The sequence below is a fragment of the Silene latifolia genome, chromosome X (assembly GCF_048544455.1).
Source record: "Silene latifolia isolate original U9 population chromosome X, ASM4854445v1, whole genome shotgun sequence".
In the NCBI taxonomy this organism is placed as follows: domain Eukaryota; kingdom Viridiplantae; phylum Streptophyta; class Magnoliopsida; order Caryophyllales; family Caryophyllaceae; genus Silene; species Silene latifolia.
This window is the reverse complement of record NC_133537.1, coordinates 298,192,049-298,209,377: the sequence shown is the minus strand read 5'-3', so window position 1 is coordinate 298,209,377 and position 17,329 is coordinate 298,192,049. Positions and strand designations below refer to the sequence as shown.

Genomic DNA, 17,329 nt, shown 5'->3' with positions numbered 1-17,329 from the left:
TAGAGAGATAAAGCTCTGAGGTTTCCCTAAAATCTAGCAATGGCTCGGTCTAGGAAAACTTCGTCGCCCCTAAATTCACCTAGTAAAAATAAAAAAAATAATACTATATCATCTGGTAATAAATCACACAAAAATAGTATTACGCCAAATAATAATGAAATTCATGAGATTATTCAGAATCGTCATGAAGCTGAGTGTTCTAAGGTTGCTGAATTACGCGCGTTTGATCTTAGTAAGGAACTTAATGTCATCGCTGAGGACAAATCCACTGATGATGAGGGTTGGCAGGAGGTTAGCCGGAAATCTCGATCGAAGTCTCCGATTGTGACGTCAGGTACTGTGCCTACTCTCAAAATTGATGTTGATGATGTTAAAAGTGAGGTTGAATTTTGGTCTTCTTCTGTTCTGTGTTATGTGATGGGTGCAAATCCTCCTAGTCATGTGGTTGGAGGGTTTGTGCGGAGATTGTGGGGAAAACTTTCGATTGACAAGGTTGCGTTTAAACCTAATGGAATCTGTATTGTGCGTTTTAAGAAGATGGAGGATAAGGAAGCGGTTTTGAATGGTGAACACTGTTTTTTTGATAATAAACCATTTATTGTCAAATCCTGGAGTATTAATGAACCTGTAATTAGGGCTAAGGTTGATGTCGTTCCTGTTTGGGTTAGGTTCTATAACCTTGACCTAAAATTCTGGGGTGCTGCTCTAGCAAAAATTGCAGGTTTAGTTGGTAAGCCAGTGTGTTCTGATACTGTTACTAAGGAGAGGGAATTCCTTGATTATGCTAGATTCATGGTGGAAGTTCAGGTTGGTCAGCCTTTGCCAGAGGTCATTGAGTTTTTTGATGAGTCTAGCCTGTTGATTTCTCAGTCTGTACACTATGAGTGGAAGCCAATTTTCTGCTCTAGTTGTAATGGAATGGGACATGAGACTGGGGCTTGCAAGAAGGTTGTGCCCAAGAAGAAGGTTGTGCCAGTTAAGAAAGTCTGGGTTCCTAAACCAGTAGTTCAACAGAGTCAGGGAATGCAGTCTCAGGCTCAGGTTGCTGCTAAGGAAGTTCAGGTGGAGCTGGTACAGTTGCCTCAGATTGATCCTAATGCTGTGGTTACTCCCATGCCAATGAGGGGTAATCAGGTGTTAAACTCTATGACACCTGCTAGAATTTTTAATAGGCTGTCTAAAAAGAATGAGGGATTCTCTCAAGGAGGGCCTTCTTTTGTTGAAGTGCTGAGTCTTTCTTTGAGGAGGAATCTGCTTAGCAGCTTGGGGAAAGGGAGACTAACTCACACTAGTGATCATGGTTAGTTTTGGCTTTTGGAATGTTCGTGGCATCAATAAAGTGAATAAACAAGGTGATGTTAGAAGGTTTTTGCATTTAAATAATGTAGGCTTCTTTGGCTTACTGGAAACTAGAGTTAAAACTCCTTCTATTAATAAGGTCCAACTTGGTCTTGGGGATCATTGGCAGTTTTTAAATAATAATGCAGTTAGGGAGGGTGGCGGAATCTGGGTTGTTTGGGATAATAGCATGTTTGATGTTATTGTCTTTGGTTAAAACGCTCGGTGTTGCACACATCATTACTGTGTTCGAGAATAATTTCACTTGGCAATGTTAACGTTGTTTATGGTTTTAACAAGAATGCTGATAGGAAGGAGCTTTGGCAGTCTCTCTTAGACATCCACAGTTCTATTCAGGGGCCTTGGATGGTCATGGGGGATTTTAACAATGTGTTAAACATGGATGAAAGGATTGGTGCTCCTGTTACTGTGGCTGAGGTTAAGGATTTTCAGGAGTGTGTAGATGCCTGTGGATTGTATGACTTGAGTTCCACTGGTGCCTACTTTACTTGGAACAATAAGCAAGAAGGAGATGAGAGGGTTTTTAGTAGGATTGATAGAGTCTTGGCAAATGATGAGTGGATTTTGAATGGGCCTGATGGTTCCATTACTTTTCTGCCTGAAGGTTTATATGATCATAGTCCTTGCCTTATAGAATGCTGGAATGCTCAGATTAGACAAAAATCAAGCTTTAAATACTTCAATATGTGGGGTAAACATGAGCAGTTCAAGGAGATTGTTAAGGAAGTTTGGATGCAGGATGTTTATGGGTGTAGGATGTTTCAAGTGGTTAAAAAATTGAAATGGTTGAAGTTTCCTCTGAAGCAACTGAATAAAGAGAGTTATGATGATATTGAGAACTCTGCTAAGGTTAGTAAGGTTTTCCTGGAAGATGTCCAAAGGAAACTTCATGCTGACCCTGCTAATTCTCTTCTTGATTGGAGGAAAAGATTGCTTTGCCGTACTTTTAAGGACACGGACGAGGCTAGGTCTGAGTTTTTGGCTCAAAAAGCTAAGACTCATTGGTTTCAGAGTGGTGATGATAATACTCAGTTCTTTCATAGTTCTTTAAAAGCCAGGAGAGCTCAGAACAAGGTGCTGCAAATTAAAGACAAGAATGGCCATTTATGCTCTGATAATGCTGCAATAGAACAGGCTTTTTTAGACTACTATACTGAGTTACTTGGTAGCTCTGCTCCTGTTACCAAGGTGTGCTCTGGGTGGTTCAAAGAGGTGTTGTTCTGTCTGAGGAGCAGGCCAGGGAGATCATTAAGGAGGTTACTGTGGATGAGATTAAACATGCTCTTTTCTCTATCCCCAAGGAGAAGGCCCCAGGCCCTGATTGGTATTCATCTCAATTTTTCAAAGATGCCTTTGAGGTGGTTGGGTCTGATGTTGTGGCTGCTGTTAAGGAGTTTTTCACCACTGGGAGTATTCTGAAACAGGTTAATGCTACTGTTCTATCTCTTATCCCTAAGAAGAATGCTCCTGAGTCTGTTCTTGATTTTCGTCCCATTGCTTGTTGCAATGTTATCTACAAATGCATTTCTAAGGTGATTTGCTCCAGATTGGCTTCTGTTTTACCCAGTGTGGTTAGCATGAATCAAAGTGCTTTCATACAGGGAAGGGAGATTGTAGATAATATTTTCATATGTCAAGATTTGGTGAGGCTTTATAATAGAAAGAACTGTTCCCCAAGGGTGATGATGAAAATAGACCTAAAGAAGGCTTATGACTCCATTGAATGGAGTTTTATTGAAGAAATGCTGATTGCTCTTAACTTTCCCCATAAGATGGTTCAGTGGATAATGCAATGTGTCACTTCTACCTCCTTCTCTTTATCCTTGAATGGTAATCAGTTTGGGTACTTTAAGGGACTTAGGGGGATTAGGCAAGGGGATCATATGTCTCCTCTGTTGTTCACTTTGTGTATGGAGTATCTGACAAGGATTTTGGACTTGGTCACTTCTTCTAATGTTTTTCACTTCCATCCTCAGTGTAAGAGCCTCAAGCTATGTCATCTTTGCTTTGCAGATGACTTGCTATTGTTTTGTAAAGGAGACATTACTTCTGTTAAGGTCTTGATGAGGGGGTTTCTTTCCTTTTCTGAAGCTTCTGGACTCTGCTTTAATAGAAGTAAATCAGATATCTATATGAATGGGGTGAACCAGGTGGTCAGGGATCAGATTCTGCAGTTATCTGGATTTCAGCAAGGGGCCTTCCCTTTCAGATATCTAGGCATTCCCATCTCTTTTAAAAGATTGTCTAGTGCTGATAGCAATATTTTGGTGGACAAAATTGTTAAGAAAATTAGAGGTTGGGGCACCAAGAAACTCAGTTATGCTGGTCGGTTAGTATTGGTAAGACATGTGCTTTCTCAAATGCACTCTTACTGGGCTAGGATTTTCTTGCTGCCCAAAGGAGTGATTGCTAGAGTTGAGGCAATTTGTAGGAACTACTTGTGGTCTCATTCTGAGAACTTTGCCAAAGTTCCTCTTATTGCTTGGGATCATTGTTGTTTACCTCAAAAATATGGTGGTCTGGGTATCCTTAATGCTGGACTCTGGAATCTTGCCATGCTTGGCAAGTATGTCTGGTGGGTGGCTCAGAAGAAAGACTCTTTGTGGGTCAAATGGGTGAACCACATTTATATTAAGCATCAGGATTGGTGGGAGTATCAAGCTCCTTGTTATTCCAGCTGGTCTTGGCGTCAATTATGCAAAGTGAAGAATAGATTGCTACCTGGTTTTGTTGCTGGTCTCTGGCCTGACTATACAGCTAGGGTTGGATATCAGTGGCTGCTGGGTCAGCATCAGAAGGTTCAGTGGTTCTCCTATGTTTGGAATAGGGTGGCTCTCCCTAAAGTTAACTTTGTTAATTGGTTGGTCATCAATCAGCGACTGTTAACAAAGGATAGAATGGGCAGGTTTGGAATTCTGACTGATGGCCTGTGTTTTCTTTGTGGGACTGCTGCTGAGTCCACAGCTCACCTTTTTTTTGAGTGTGGGTTTAGTAGGAGATGTCTTCAGCTAGTTCAGCTGTGGCTCCCAGCTCCATGGCAACCAAATGTGATAGAGTGGATAATTCAATGGAGATGTAGGTCTTTGTTGAAGAAACAGGTTCTAATGGCAGCAATTGCAGGACTTGTTTACTTGATCTGGGATAGTAGGAATGTTAGCCGTCTTGAGCACCGAGTTACCAGACCTGCTTGTCTTCTTAAGAAATTGCAGAATCTAACAGCATTAAGAGCGAGAGGTTTTGAACAAATTATGGGCAGTCATAGAGAGCATGATTGGTTTAAGAATCATATCCTAGTTCATTAAATGTACTAGTTGGATTATGCTTGGTGTTTGTAAGGTGATGATAATGTAACTTGCTTAATTATTAATACAATTTTCACATTTCACCTAAAAAAAAAAAAAAGTACACCGCCTGGTTCCAATATTCGATCTCCTCCTCCACATCCTCTGGTAACAGTTGCAACATTTCAGCATGCTCTGTTTTAGTATCATCTTCTTCGTGTGTCTGCTGTTCTTGAGTTTCTTTCACCATTGAAACCTGCTCTTCCTCCTCTTCATTCTCAGAATCATCATACTCTGTTTTAGTATCCCCTTCCTCAAGAGTTTGCTGCTCTTGCGTTCCATTCTCACTAGCATCCTCTTCTTCATTCTCTGATTCATCCTCGCTTTCTGTCTCAACAATAAGTTCAGGAATTCCTACCATTTCATTAATATTCCTAGTTTTTCCTCCTTCCTCCCCAGTTGGACCAACTGGACGTTCCAATCCATTTTCACTATCCTTCGTATCAACTATTTCTCCACTTTTATCTTCCGATGTCTTCTCAGGCGAATTAGCAATGATATTCCGTCCTCGTAATGTCAACTCCCGTTGCCTTTGCAGGCTAGATTTCCTAGCCATGGCTCGAAAATCTAGGACAAAAAACGCTGTATCTCTCTATGCCGTCATAACTTTCTCTCTCTCGAGTTGTTAATATGTATAATTTTTCAGATATTTCAATCGTTCTTATTATACTGTTGTATAGTACGAAATATTGTTTATCGTTGTTATTAACAACGAGAGGAGAAACATTTTGCAGAAACTATAGATGCAAGTGCTAGTTAGTAAGAAGAAAATTGTAGTGTTAATCAAAATTCGAGACGAAAATAATCTTATAATTTGCGAGTTATGAGAAACAAGGTGTCAAATTAACTTGGATTTAACCGAAGAGCCTAAAATTTTCATTAAATTTGCCTGATTCTTGTTTAAAGCACATTGGTTTGGTCTTATCCTCGTACCCGTTTTATGTTTAAGGCGAACATAATTGTCTTAAAATTTGTGTGCTTTAAATATTTGACGCAAAATTTGATTGGATTATAAGTATTCTTATTGATTATGTGTGTTTGTTATTGTGAATTTAGGAAAGTTAACTTTTCCTTTTGACGAACCTTTGTATTTGTTTTCTTGACGTGTTGGACTGTTGCTTGCTTGAAAGGGGAGTGGCGACTGATATAATAATAATATTGTTAGATCCCATATCATGTTATTTCCTAGATATGATAAACAAATTTATGTTATGGTATCAGGGTTATGGATGGTAGAAATGAAGCTTCCCAGCCTCATGTCGACTATAATAGTGCAAGGTTTTTTTGTAGAAACGACTCTCGAAGGTGAAAATGCTGAAGGTAAGAGGTCACTTTCTTCAAGTTTTATTTTTCTTTCAACATGAAGTTTTATTTAGCTGCTATTAGTAAGGGACTTATTTTAGAGACTTAGTCTATAGTGCTAGATAAGTGGTGTTAGTTTTTGCAGTTCAAGAATGATTGCCAATTTGTTTGATACTTTGATGCATTTCAGGAGAATCTTAAGAAAATTAACCAGTCTTTTTACAACCAGACATTGATGTTGAGGAGTAGCAACCCTTTTTATTTCAAACATCATAAGCACTAATACCTTACCTGCTAACTGCTATTGTATCACAATCCTTACCAGGCTTATTTCTCTGCTATACTAATCCATTTTTTATTTCGGTTATTGATAATGTTCTACTAAATCACTGGTTAATTTCTAGTTTTCCTCTCATCCCCAACTATTTTACTTTTTATCTCATTGAAGCGTAGGGGACTAAGTGACCAACTATGATGGTCCATATCTGGAATTTACCTAAGAACAAGAGGATAACAGTTGATTGGAATAGATATTGGCAGCCAGTGGAGGCCAGAGGGTGAACGATCTCAGCTAGCTCATTTCATTGGTACAATGGCTCGGAACCATGCCTTTGCTCTAACTTTGTTAATTTTTTGAAGGTGGTTAAACAAATAATATCTAATGTCATTAAGGAACTTGCTACTTAGTCTTCCCCTTCATAAAATGTCTAGTACCATGATCAGCATACATTAGTCACATTAGTGCTTAAGCTTTAAAACAGGGTGGATAAAACAGAGGAATATTGAAAGAGAACATTGCTAATTGTGCACATAGTATTTAATATGAAGTGTACTCTAATTACATCCTATTAGTTGTCGCGTCTTAATTTGGTCACTACGCACATGGCTAATCTCACTGCCCTGTGAACAAGGCTTTGTTGTGTAATTTTGAGTACATCTATGTCATCTTCTTCTAAGCAATAAGCCAATAATCATGAAGTAATTGAGGGATGTCTAAATGAACAAGGTTGTTCTGTGTAAATCTTTTGTAGGCGAGGATCACTTATATCTGTCAATTATATAGTAAAAATCGTAGTTAAAGGCGGAGCTTATCTTTTTCGCCTTAACTTATAGTAGTCTTCTAATTTGTTCAGCTTAAATTTTTGTTAAAATGGAGAGGAAGACAGTGCTAAGAAAGAATATAGAGAGTCGTGAGTGCCATGTTATCGCACACATTGCTGGATCGAAAAGTTTTGCTTGCATGATTGAAAAACAGGTTTGTGACTTTTTCCTACTTCCATAATTTCTTAGCTTAGGGCTGATATGTTCATAGTAGCTGTAATTTGTCATATGAATTTCTTTTTACCAGACTATCCCAAGCTCATGTGTTTATTGACCGGAAGACCACTGCAATCTTTCATTTGTTTCATAGTTCATACGAATGGCCATTAAAAAATAGTAAGTCTTTATCTTTCATTTTTTTACACAAACACAGATAGATAGTCTTTATATTGGATCCATAGTATTTATTCTCATCTAAATTTTATAGGTAATGCACGAAATAATATTTGGTTTTTTTTGTCCAGGTCGGATTATAGCATAATAATCGATGGCATTTTGGTTTTGCGAAAGCCTTGTTATAGTCAAATTTAGAAGTAACGACTGTGTTGTGAGATCTAGGCCTAAAATTGAAACTTTAGTAAATATTCCAATAGCTATAAACTTTAGCGATTTTGCTTTTGGGTGATACCAATTTAGGGTTAGGTTATTTTTTGAGTAGTGTTAATGAATTGAGTTGATACTGATCAATATAAGCCTTTTGTAATGACAAATTTAATTTTCAATATACATGCTAATTATTTTATTTGGTTTGTCCCTTTTTTAAGCAATTATTTTTATTTTACAAAAAATAATACCAAAAAGCCAAATAGCGTATAAAAAAATAACGACACGTTTGTCAATGAATAAAAAATATTATTAAAGGAAAAAGAAAAGTAGTGCATCTCAAAATTCATAAAGAAGGCTTAGATGGCGTTTATCTTGTCATTTACCAGCATATCCATTAAATGTCACTATGACTGTTCGCGACACTGCATAAGGCGGCATTTAATCAAATGATCCTATTACTTTTCGCGGCATTTATATATGCCGCTAGAGTTCAAATTAAACGCCACTAAAGATGTACTTTGTTGTAGTGGTCCACCATATTTGTCAATCAATTGAGCGGAAAAATGGTGAGCAACTCTTATTTAGGCTCTGTTTGGCAAAACTACCTGAAAAGGTAGCCGAAACCTGAAAAGGTAGCTGAAAACTGAAAAGCTAACTGAAACCTGAAAAGGTAACTGATAAGGTAGCTGAAAATTAGGAGCTGATAAGATAACTGATTATATAAAAATGTGTTTGGCAAACTAGCTGAAAAGGTAGCTGATTTTGGTAAAATGACGTAAAAGGATATGAAAATTATTTAATATTATAGAATAAAGGGGTACAAAATGAAAAATAAGTCATTTCAGGTACCTGATTTCTCAAATGATACCTGAGGTAGCAATTTATTTCAGGTACCTTATTTGACCAAATATATAATACCCACGATGTTTAAGGACCCGTTTGACCGACCCTTTGACCCGGGGAAGACCTTAGGAGGGATAAGTGAGAGACTAAGTAGAGATAAGTGTCTTACATGAGCGGTTACTCGACCTAGTAGGGACCACTCTGTCGAGTAGAGTGAATACTCGACCGAGTAGAGCTTACTCGGCCGAGTATGAGAGTACTCGACCGAGTATAGCTACTGTCGACGCGTCAATATAAAATCCAAGTTCGCAAGTTTCATTTCATTTCGACGGTTCCCTTTTCACTCCAACTCTAGATTGTCTCTCTCTCTCTCTCTCTCTCTCTCTCTCTCTCTCTCTCTCTCTCTCTCTCTCTCTCTCTCTCTCTCTCTACCTATCACACACCTCTCCCTACACTCTCATATAGCCTAGACCTTAACCATGGAAGGGGACGGGTTTACATAAGAAGGATGCGCGCGAGGATGTCGTCTTTGTCACCGTCGCTCCGTGTCACTAGGTAAGTCGCTGTTCGTTATCCTTTCTGTAGATTATTGGGGTAGTCTTGTAATAGGATGTGGTTACCATTGTAGGATGTGTCGCGGAGTCTTGCTTGGCCGGTTGTGGATGCATTTTCATGGTGGATGATAAGGTAGGGTTTCCCTACTCAATTCCTGTTTAATTGATTTGAGATTGTTTTGTTGTACTGTGTATGATTGTTGTCTGCTGATCATCGTTGGAGAGTTGGTGTGGTGGTGTTGTGATGATTGTGATGGAGTCACTTGCGGGAGTGGCTTCACACCCTAGTTCGCCCTCCGTGGAACCCGCCACGGGAGGGGATGTGCACATTAAGGGACAGGGATATCGCTCATTGATGAGCGGGTTTTAGGTGGGGATTGGCTGAGGTCCCCCCCCCCCCTCCACTGGCGGCGAGGATTACCTGTTGCGATGGGTAATCTGACAGGGCTACACACCTCGGTGTGTAGTCGGTTACTGTGTGAGATCGGGAGACCGGAGGGGGAGGATGATCAGCTGGTTGCATATTGTACTTGTCTTACTTTAATTGTTCAGTAACTGACCCCGTGTTATGTTTTTAAAACCGTGGTGATCCATTCGGGGATGGTGAGCAGTTGGTTAGCAGGTGCAGTTGGTCTGTTTGCTGATGGGCTTGGAAGGGATTGAGTTACCACGCTACCGGAGTAGATGTCCTAACGCATGAGCTCTACAGTAGTCATAGTTATCACTTTGTATCACGCTTTGTAATTTGGTTGTAAAGAGGTAACCTAATATATTATAAGTGTTCTTTTATTGTCTACTTGATCTACTACCTCGGGTGACCGAGATGGTAACACCTTCGTATACTGGGATGGTCCTTGGTAAGACATTCTGGTGTGCGGGGGTGTTACAAAGTGGTATAAGAGCCGACGATTTTGGAACCTAAAATAATGAACCGAATGAATATAAGGTGTCAAATTAAAATGAACCTGGTGTATGTACGTTGGGAGCCCCAGCTGATGCTAGATTTTGGGTGAGTAGGCGCCCTCATTTCAAAATCATGGCCCCATCGTGCTTAAGCCAGTCACAGGGAAAGGGTAGTTAATTGGAGTAGTTGCTTGAAGAGTGTTTATCATGCGAAGTTGTTAGTCGTAATTCTTGTAGTAATGTGAGTCTTACATGAATGTTGATGGTAAGCGGTATGTTTTGAACTGGTAGTAATGCTTGATATGTGGTGATTGGAAATTATGTGGGGTGGATTGTTAAATACCTTTGTGTTATGGCATGGCTATGTCGAATGATTTATTTGATAACTTGTTCGGATATAAGTGTTATGAATGTTTGGAGTGGTGTGATATGAGTAGAATCATGGAATTTGCAAGATCATAGTTAGAAGTGAGATAATGCGATGAGTATGTGCATACAAGTTAATGGTATGGTAAACAGTGTAGAATTGCGCCATGTAGTGTGATGTTGTAGCGTTATAGATAGATCTTTGCAGGTTATGTAGCTAGTCTGAGTCATGCGTGTGGATTGAGATGTAATTATTGGTTGTAATTGATGTGAGGAACGTATGTGGATCGTCGACTTATTTAGTAATGGTTATATATATATATATATATATATATATATATATATATATATATATATATATATATATATATATATATATATATGTATATATATGTATATGTATATGTATATATATATATATATGTATATGTATATGTATATATATGTATATGTATATATATATATATATATATATATATATATATATATATATATATATATATATATATATATATATATATATATATATACATATACATATATATACATATACATATACATATATATATATATATACATATACATATATATACATATACATATATATATATGCATATACATATATATACATATACATATATATATATATATACATATATATATATATATATACATATATATATATATATATCTACATATATATATATACATATATTTTATCGTATGTGATTCATGTTTATGTGGGGGGATTAAGTTCTAACGGTGACGAGCCCGGTTACACGAGACTCCGAACGTCATTACTTGTTTTGCAGGTTTAATAATTTTGATACTTCGCTTCTGTCCTGTGAGACTCGACCGAGTATAATCTTATCTTATACTCGGCCGAGTAAGCCACACTCGGCCGAGTATAGTAGTACTCGACCGAGTATCCAGTTTGTCAGTTCAGAGCCGCTACTGATCTCTGGATACTCGACCGACCAATCTGAATACTCGACCGAGTAGTCGATACTCGGCTGAGTAAGCCCAATACTCGACCGAGTACGGTTTTATCGTGACTTAGCCCGATTAGCTCTAATAACCCTATAATCTCTTCTTCTTCCTTATTTCCGCCTCCCACTTCATCTTTCTATGGACGCGGGCCCACTGGGGCGAAAAGCGAAGCAAGTTTTTCTTTTGTTGCATTTGTGGAGTCGCCACCAATTTATTGTGGAAAATTGGAAACCGTTCGAATACCTCATGCCATGTCAAGACACAAAGTAGTGACATGAACACCAAGAACTCGTTACCCTTAGCATTCTATGTCTAGAATGACTCTCGTGGATGCCAATGAACACGGATGTTCACAAAGATCTGGAGTAAGGGGTGAGGGTACGTATTAGGAAACTCTTTTGATCGAACACCTAATCCCGCCCGCCTCGATAGCGGCCTCTACTAATGATTAGGGAAATTGTGTATACTCGATATGTTGTCGATTATATGCATGCAATGCAATATCCAATAAATTAATCCTAGCATGTGAGAATTAACTAAGTCGGTGAAACATGTAATTTAACATGCAATTGAGTCGAAGTAGGAATTTAAGATCGATTACGTGTGAGAGCATACAAGCAAACGATAAAAGAAATACAATAATAAAAATACAAGAAAGAAAATTAAAATAATTACATTGGGTTAATTGATTTATGTCGAAAATACATTTAAAATGGATAGTTTGGGAAAAGAAAGAATGAATAAATTAACAAACAGAAATTAGGTGATAATACGATTAATAGTTAATTAAATACGTAAACTAATAAACTAGGTCAAAGCAGAAACGGGAGTTCGGAGACAGAACTCAACCAGGAAGAGGCGCAGCAGTTGCTGCGTCTGTTCCTGAGCTCAGTTCTGGCAGTGAAGCCGGAATTGCAAATCGTTAATGTTCGTTGGTGATTTTAATGCTTGATTAATGATATTTGACTCGGATAAAAGCGATTAGCAGATTATTTACATGTGAATGAGCTCATAAAAACGATAAAACATGGATAAAAACTAATTAGGATGAATTACATACAAGATTAATAAGGATTAATAAATACGGAGTACAAATTAATCAAATTAATTGAATTAATTAGGTTAAACAGGTTATTAATGATGAACTAATGATGACAACGATAAATAACAGATAAAATATATCAAAAGTGAATTCCAGAGATTCAATATTGAGGAATCGAACCCCTAAAACCCGAATTTGATTTTAATGACGAAAACCCGCAAATATGGACTATAAGGGATTTAAGTCGGGAATTTTAATGATGGATTAATTAATGGTGATGAAAGATTAATGAATTACAGGTTAAAGTCATCATACTCAAATTGTCGTGCTAAAGAACAATGAACAATTGAAAACAAAGCGAAAAACAAAAGGACGAACAAAAGACGAAGGAAGAAGAAAGGAAGCAGGAACTGCGACAGCCTCACGAAGAGGCGCTTCGAAGAGGCGCAGCAGTTGCTGCGTCCTTTCTCGATGGTTGTCTTCTGATAATCAGTGAAAAGGGTTTTAAAACATGGTTTTACAAATCGGTTTTAAGCGTATTTTCGACATAAATCTTACAATTGTGATTACAAAATAAAGAACAATAATTAAAAGAAGGATTTACACCCTCAGACTTACATGTTTGACGAAACGAGATGAACTAAGTTAACGTTTAGTGATGCTCGACTCGAATGCACGACGAAAGTGCCCTCTAGGAGGAAAACGAATAAGATTGATTAAGTTGATTGATTGTGGAGTTGGTCAAATTGGTCGGTCATGCAAAACGAGGCTGGTACTCAGAAAGATCCGAGCTTACGTGGTCGAAAGTTCAAGCACGTAGACGCCAAAAAGTAAGAACGTGGTCTAGAATGCAAAGGGAGAAGAGAAGGGCGGACACTCGCGTGAGAAATATGTGAGACCGAAGGTCTCTATTTATACTAATCACACGGAGGAAATTAGGGTTTTCGGGGAAACTTTGGAAGTGAATCTCGAAAAGATACGAAAGATACGCAGAAGAGGACTGAGGAAGAGGCGCAGCAAGCACTGCGTCTCTTGGAAGAGGCGCAGCACCTGCTGCGTCTTTTCCTCAGTGGTTTCCTCCTGCGGAAGAACGATTTCCGTGTTTCTATTATGGAATAGCGGATTAATCTTATTTCCTTAATATTTATATGATAATCTCGGGATATATGTTACCAAAGATCAAAAGATATATATGGAATGGAAATATCCGGAACATTCCAGAACATTCTGACTCGGCATTTTAAACGGTTATTAGAAAATGAAGACGGTTTTCGACACGGACTCCAAATGTACTCTAATTACTGCCAAAACGACCGTATCGGCGCGTAGATGGCGACTATGAGGTGGACACAAGTGTTTGAGCGATCACTTGTCAATAAAGTTACAAACTGTCATAAATCGTTCCGTGTACCAAACATGCGGCCCAATCATCACCGGGTGGTTTGCGGGAGGTGCAGAAATGAGGTATCTACAGAGCCCCCACTTTGACTGAGGCTTGGACAAGGCGAAAGTCAAAGTATAGCCATCAGGTCAATCGAAGATTACAACCTGACGACTATGGCGACGCGAGGCGGCTCAAGGGGTCTGAGCCAAGGACCTGTCGTCGGGAACATTTTAGAGTCTGTCGACTATCGGGGAGGGTCGTTTAAAGTCCATTAGACTACTTAAGGAGGCTCGCCAGCCATAAGAAGAGATCATACCTGAAGAGGAAATAAAACGCGATATTGAGAAGAGGGGGCAGCAGGACGTAGTCAGGAACTGCTAGGAGAAATCTGCTTGAGTCGGCTTCAAACAAACTTCGGAAGACCTTGGGGTCGATGTTGATCTCCACGTGTTGAGAGGGGCAATTATCTGTCTGTGTACTCTCGCTGGGGGAACATAATCGGGAACTGATCTCCATGTCTCGAGAGGGGCGATTGGTTGTCCGTGTACTCTCGCTGGGGGAACAGAATATAGGCGTGTCGAAACACCTGTCAAAGAATATTCGCTTGTTGTGGCAAGCAAAGTCTTGGTAAAAAGGATAAATATTACGGCAGTTGGTAGTTGCTTAGAAATGCGGGTCCGGATGAAGAATAAACGTAAATGAACCAAATATACGATGTGTGGCATCAAGGAAGAGGCACACCAAAGAAGGGCCCACGAATAACGAACTTATAACGAATCTTCAAAAATTCATTTGGAGGGAAACTGAGGAAGAGGCGCAGCACCTGCTGCGTCTTTTCCTGAATGTGGCTTTTCTGAGTAAAAACTCGATGAAACACGGGATTGTCTTCATAATTTCGAAACAATAAAACCTCAAATATTCTCTCAAATTCCGACCATTTCTTGCTAAAATTCGATCAAAAGCTTGCATTTGCCATGACTAATCGAGGTATGTGTATTAATCTTGCATTAATTTTCTGTATTTGATCAAATTGGATCGACAAAATCAGGGTTTTCAACCCTAAATGTCGAAAAATTTGGGGCTTTTTCCCCAAATGATTTTGCCTTGTAAAATTGACCTTGCAAATGGATAATTGGTAGTATAAGGATCGTAACCATGTATTCATTTCGAATTTTCGTTGAGTTTTGAGCATTTGAGTGAAATAGAGACGGTCTCACAGCTAAACCGTATATTGCTTCGAAAATAGCCTTAGGATTGCCCATTCGCAATACAATTTAGTATTTGGAATCCTTGTATGATGGGTAAACTTCCTACCATTTCGGAATTTTGATTTGTGATAGCTTTTTCAGGACATTTTTTTAGGGCATAATCGTCGTTATAACGAAATGCTGTCGAAATTTCGACTCGAACCCATGACTAGGCTTCAACTTAGGCTTGACTTTACCCAAATAATCACATGAGTGGACGGGTTTGTGGGAAAATTGGCCAAAGATAGCGAGAAAAGAACGATTTCGGAGCTCCGAAAACTCGAAAATCCCCTAATTAAGGCTTGTCGTCACTTGACGCGGCCTAAATTCACTTTAATTTTGCAGGTGATGAGGCTTCTACGTCAGGGAGATCTCCCATAGACGTGGACACAGCTCTTGACCCTTCTCGTACGCTTGCGGAGGCGTTAGAGCAGGCTTTCACTGCCGCAGTGGCAGCTGCTGAGGATGAGGTCGTCGAGGAGGAGGCCCCGAGACGGGCCAACGTCGGACGAGGTGGTCACCAGCTGAGGGGAGCACCAGAGTGGGCTGAGACTTGGGACAGCAGGCACCTCATCTGGGCTGCAGAGGGTCACCTGTCCTACAGGACGGTGAAGAGCTTGGTAACTCGAACTCATCACTCTTTCATTTATCTTCTTTCGTTTCTATTTGTTATTCCTTTTCCCTTTCATTTGAGCTAAAGATATCTCTTGCTTTGAATTAAAATAGGAGGCCGAGAATATCAGGTTGTTCTCGGGTTACACGACGATGATGGGGGCCTACGAGAAATTGTCAGCAGAGGAGCGGGCCATCATCGAGCGAGGAGCGCTTGGTGCCCTGGTACAGGCTTGGAGGGACATCACGAGGAGGAAGATTCGGGCTAACCTTAGCCTGGTTCGAGCCTTCTTGGATCGGTTTTGGGATACAACCTCTACCTTTCACGTGCCTTTCGTTGAGGTTGGGGTCACGTTGGAGGACTACGGCATGATTTCTGGCTTGCCGTACGGGACTGAGGCGGTGGCGTGGCCGGAGACAGCCATGAGGGTAGACTCGGATGTGGCTAGGAGCTTGATCGGCTGGAACTTGATGCCGAAGGCTGCCGCGGTGCCCGGGCTGGTGCCTAGTTCCTATGTTCGGGATTATTTTGCTGGGAAGAGACCAGCGACGGTGGTGATCGATGGGAGGGAGACGGCTCCTCCCCCTTGCACTGCCGAGCAGAGAGCTCGTTTGTGGCTCTGGTGGTTCTTGTCTTCGACCTACCTCGGAGACAAGGGAGAGAGGCTGTCGACGAAGCTTCTTCCCTTCCTTTCTGACTTGGGTGGCCTAGGCCGTTGGGACTGGGTCACTGCTGGCTTTGCGGTCCTCATTCGCTACATGAGGGCCATGGTTCGTCCGGAGTTGATAGAGAAGGGGACTTCTCCTGCCACTGTTGGCCCTGGACTGTTTCTGGAGGTATGAACCTCCATTTCTTTTCATGAAAGATCATTTCTTTATCGAATCACGAAAGATCGTCATTAACTATCTTGTTTTACAGGCTTGGGTGTACTCCTACTTTCCGGGCCTCGCGCCCAAGAGGACGGAGCCAGGAGAGAGAGCTTATCCCGTCGTGAAGGATTGGGTGATGTGTCGCACGAAGAGTCAGCGTTCCTTCCACGATGCCTGTCGACAGGAGGTGAACGCTCTGCAGCTGGACGGCGTAAGTATCTTCGAGCCACTTGTCTTTGTTCACTTTTCATTGCTTCCTTTCGGAACCGATCATATGAATGACCTCTTGTTTGCTTTTCATAGTAGGTGCCCAGGCCTTGGGCGGACTACACTGGCGCTCCTCCTTTTGTGGCTGAGGTCCTTCGACCTAGGAGCTCGAGCCGGTTGCTTTTGAGGACGTCGATGGGTCATGTGTGGTACTTGGGCGAGCGCTTGGCTCGTCAGTGCTCCCGATATGTCCTGACGGTTCCCATCGATCCTCCTCGGACGATGTTCAGGGAGCCTTCCGATGCTGAGAGGGAGGCTGACTTAGCTGGCGTCGGTGGCGATGCCCTCCTTCTTCCTGGTGAGGACTACTCGACGTTCCTCTACGGGAGGCTGGCGTACTGTCCAGTCGTGGTAAGTGTTTTATTCCCTTTTAATTGACATGAAAACATGATGAATGATCATCAATTAACGAAAACCTTTTGGATTTTGCAGGAGGTTGAGGTGGCGGGCATCGAGCCCCCAGCGTACCCCGAGACCCTCGAGTACACTGACGCGACGGGGATGACGATGATCTCCGAGCTTCGCTACTTCGATGCGGTGGTGCGAGATGCTGGTCTAGATGAGTGGCAGCATCTGATTCGGAGGGTATGCTCCCTAATTTA

The 17,329-nt window shown here is 40.6% G+C and overlaps 1 protein-coding gene across 1 annotated transcript; it reads left to right on the top strand.

Annotated features, from left to right (window-relative positions):
* Positions 1-39: 39 nt before the first annotated feature.
* On the top strand, positions 40-4,661 carry LOC141620359 (uncharacterized). The gene is made up of 4 exons (XM_074437253.1): positions 40-1,300; positions 1,389-1,537; positions 1,639-2,547; positions 2,595-4,661. The coding sequence occupies exons 1-4, from the start codon at positions 40-42 to the stop codon at positions 4,659-4,661; spliced, it is 4,386 nt and encodes a 1,461-aa protein (XP_074293354.1).
* Positions 4,662-17,329: the final 12,668 nt, after the last annotated feature.

Coding starts and splice junctions, on each gene's coding strand:
- LOC141620359 (XM_074437253.1), top strand. CDS start 40: ATGGCTCGGTCTAGGAAAACTTCGTCGCCCCTAAATTCACCTAGTAAA. Junction 1,301..1,388: donor AACTCACACTAGTGATCATG/GTTAGTTTTGGC, acceptor TAAATAATGTAG/GCTTCTTTGGCTTACTGGAA. Junction 1,538..1,638: donor GGGATAATAGCATGTTTGAT/GTTATTGTCTTT, acceptor GGTTTTAACAAG/AATGCTGATAGGAAGGAGCT.